Source organism: Coregonus clupeaformis, unplaced genomic scaffold (genome assembly GCF_020615455.1).
Source record: "Coregonus clupeaformis isolate EN_2021a unplaced genomic scaffold, ASM2061545v1 scaf1492, whole genome shotgun sequence".
Taxonomy (NCBI): domain Eukaryota; kingdom Metazoa; phylum Chordata; class Actinopteri; order Salmoniformes; family Salmonidae; genus Coregonus; species Coregonus clupeaformis.
Genome location: NW_025534946.1, coordinates 18687 through 22500, shown reverse-complemented (window position 1 = coordinate 22500; position 3814 = coordinate 18687). Strand labels below are relative to the sequence as shown.

General features: G+C 38.1%; 1 protein-coding gene across 1 annotated transcript in view; it reads left to right on the top strand.

Annotated features, from left to right (window-relative positions):
* The window catches only part of LOC121563415 (carboxypeptidase E), a 44979-nt gene extending 42281 nt beyond the window's left edge, over positions 1–2698 (top strand). Inside the window, exon 10 of the mRNA XM_045218303.1 lies at positions 2221–2698. Within this exon, the coding sequence (XP_045074238.1) occupies positions 2221–2319 (99 nt within the window). The 3' untranslated portion in view covers positions 2320–2698. The remainder of the gene's footprint in view (positions 1–2220) is intronic.
* Positions 2699–3814: the final 1116 nt, after the last annotated feature.

Below are 3814 nucleotides of genomic sequence, written 5' to 3'. Positions count from 1 at the left end.
TATGTTCAGCAGTAGTTACCATGACAACAGTATGTTCAGCAGTAGTTACCATGACAACAGTATGTTCAGTAGTAGTTAACATGACAACAGTATGTTCAGTAGTAGTTAACATGACAACAGTATGTTCAGTAGTAGTTAACATGACAACAGTATGTTCAGTAGTAGTTACCATGACAACAGTATGTTCAGTAGTAGTTAACATGACAACAGTATGTTCAGTAGTAGTTAACATGACAACGGTATGTTCAGCAGTAGTTACCATGACAACAGTATGTTCAGCAGTAGTTAACATGACAACGGTATGTTCAGTAGTAGTTAACATGACAACGGTATGTTCAGTAGTAGTTACCATGACACCAGTATGTTCAGTAGTAGTTAACATGACAACAGTATGTTCAGTAGTAGTTAACATGACAACAGTATGTTCAGCAGTAGTTACCATGACAACAGTATGTTCAGTAGTAGTTAACATGACAACAGTATGTTCAGTAGTAGTTAACATGACAACAGTATGTTCAGCAGTAGTTACCATGACAACAGTATGTTCAGCAGTAGTTACCATGACAACAGTATGTTCAGTAGTAGTTAACATGACAACAGTATGTTCAGTAGTAGTTAACATGACAACAGTATGTTCAGTAGTAGTTAACATGACAACAGTATGTTCAGTAGTAGTTACCATGACAACAGTATGTTCAGTAGTAGTTACCAAGACAACAGTATGTTCAATGGTAGTTAACATGACAACAGTATGTTCAGTAGTAGTTAACATGACAACAGTATGTTCAGCAGTAGTTACCATGACAACAGTATGTTCAGTAGTAGTTAACATGACAACAGTATGTTCAGTAGTAGTTACCATGACAACAGTATGTTCAGTAGTAGTTAACATGACAACAGTATGTTCAGTAGTAGTTAACATGACAACGGTATGTTCAGCAGTAGTTACCATGACAACAGTATGTTCAGCAGTAGTTAACATGACAACGGTATGTTCAGTAGTAGTTAACATGACAACGGTATGTTCAGTAGTAGTTACCATGACAACAGTATGTTCAGTAGTAGTTAACATGACAACAGTATGTTCAGTAGTAGTTAACATGACAACAGTATGTTCAGCAGTAGTTACCATGACAACAGTATGTTCAGTAGTAGTTAACATGACAACAGTATGTTCAGTAGTAGTTAACATGACAACAGTATGTTCAGTAGTAGTTAACATGACAACAGTATGTTCAGTAGTAGTTACCATGACAACAGTATGTTCAGTAGTAGTTAACATGACAACAGTATGTTCAGTAGTAGTTAACATGACAACAGTATGTTCAGTAGTAGTTAACATGACAACACTATGTTCAGTAGTAGTTAACATGACAACAGTATGTTCAGCAGTAGTTAACATGACAACAGTATGTTCAGTAGTAGTTACCATGACAACAGTATGTTCAGTAGTAGTTAACATGACAACAGTATGTTCAGTAGTAGTTAACATGACAACAGCTATGTTTAGTAGTAGTTACCATGACAACAGTATGTTCAGTAGTAGTTAACATGACAACAGTATGTTCAGTAGTAGTTAACATGACAACGGTATGTTCAGTAGTAGTTACCATGACAACAGTATGTTCAGTAGTAGTTAACATGACAACAGTATGTTCAGTAGTAGTTAACATGACAACAGTATGTTCAGTAGTAGTTACCATGACAACAGTATGTTCAGCAGTAGTTAACATGACAACAGTATGTTCAGTAGTAGTTACCATGACAACAGTATGTTCAGTAGTAGTTAACATGACAACAGTATGTTCAGCAGTAGTTAACATGACAACAGTATGTTCAGCAGTAGTTAACATGACAACAGTATGTTCAGTAGTAGTTACCATGACAACAGTATGTTCAGTAGTAGTTAACATGACAACAGTATGTTCAGTAGTAGTTAACATGACAACAGTATGTTCAGTAGTAGTTAACATGACAACAGTATGTTCAGCAGTAGTTACCATGACAAAAGTATGTTCAGTAGTAGTTACCATGACAACAGTATGTTCAGTAGTAGTTACCATGACAGCAGTAGGTTCAGTAGTAGTTACCATGACAACAGTATGTTCAGTAGTAGTTACCATGACAACAGTATGTTCAGTATTAGTTACCATGACAACAGCTACAATATGTTCAGGCTGAAACAGTTTGTCTAACCGTCTAACCTGTGTGTGTCTACAGGTGGACTTTGAGCTGGAGTCCTTGGTAGAGAGGAAGGAAGAGGAAAGGGAGGAGCTTATGGACTGGTGGAAGATGATGTCAGAGACACTCAACTTCTGAACACTCTGATTGGTCCATAGGGCCACTGGCGCGTCTGTGATTGGTTGACAGGTTGATTGATGTGTGCGTCCACAAATGGGTGTACTGTATTGTGTGTTGTCCAGCCCACTGTACCGGTCACGTCTCCTTCTCTCGGTTGAGTTTTTCTGTCTTTATTTAATCTGGTTTAATGGTTGATGTTGTTGTGAGGGGTTACCCCATACCAGGGACTCTCCAACCTTTTCTAGCATGCGAGCTTTCCAATAGGCCTCTCCCCTCCTCTCCCCTGCAACTCCTCCCCCGGGTCCTTAGTGGACAAGAGAATGTTTTCTGTCAATATACCTGGTAAAATAATGGTTCATAAACAGCTGTTAGGCCCAATAAAATCTGTTATTATGTTTTCTCAGTTTTATCTTTCCTGGTTTTAGATTTTGTTTTGTTTTTCACTCTCAAAAATTACAATGATTCATAGAGAAACAACGACATTTGATTAGTTCTGAGTCCATTGAGTTATTTTAACCCTGTAACCATGCAGAATTAACCCTGTAACCACACAGAATTAACCCTGTAGCCACACAGAATTAATGGGTCAAAAATAGACATTCATCCATAATACATCGAATTTCGAAGGGAAACTGTGAGATCTTGTTGGCATGCACACACACACACACACACACACACACACACACACACGTGGGCGAGCATCTCCAGGTGGTTTGTGATTGGTGTAGGGCAGCGACATCATCGTTTGTCACTTTCCTGTTGTGCTGTGTTCTTTATCGTCATGTGACCAGTAACCACGGTAACACCCATCTCTATAGTCAATGACTGACTGAGTATTTAATTATGTAAATGAGCTGATGACATCACACGTCACGCCATGTTTAAGACTTTCTCCTGTTTTTAAATGTCTCTGTTACTTCATGCTTTAACACACACACACACACACACACACACACACACACACACACACACACACACACACACACACACACACACACACACACACACACACATACACACACACATACACACACACACACACACATACACACACATACACACACACACACACACACACACACACACACACACACACACACACACACACACACACACACACACACACACACACAACGCTACACTAGACTAGAGACAGTGTAAAGTCCTAGCCGTCAACATGTCGTATCATGTATGTTCTGTATCATCTAACACAGAGAAACTAGTATCATGTACATTCTATATTGTTAAAAATTATGTTCGTTTGTTTACTGAATTCATCACAAACTTGATTTCAGCAGAAGCAGAATGATAATATGACAATAGAATATACTGTTGAACGAACCCCTTTGAATTTACTTTGAATACACTCTTATTACACAGACCTAGTGTCCTAATCATTTATTTCTGACAAGTTTGTGCTTTATGCAAGTTTGATATAATATATATACTGTATGTATGAATTAGCAAAGGGTGTGTAGGGTTATAACCAAGACAGACCAAGACCATATCTCTT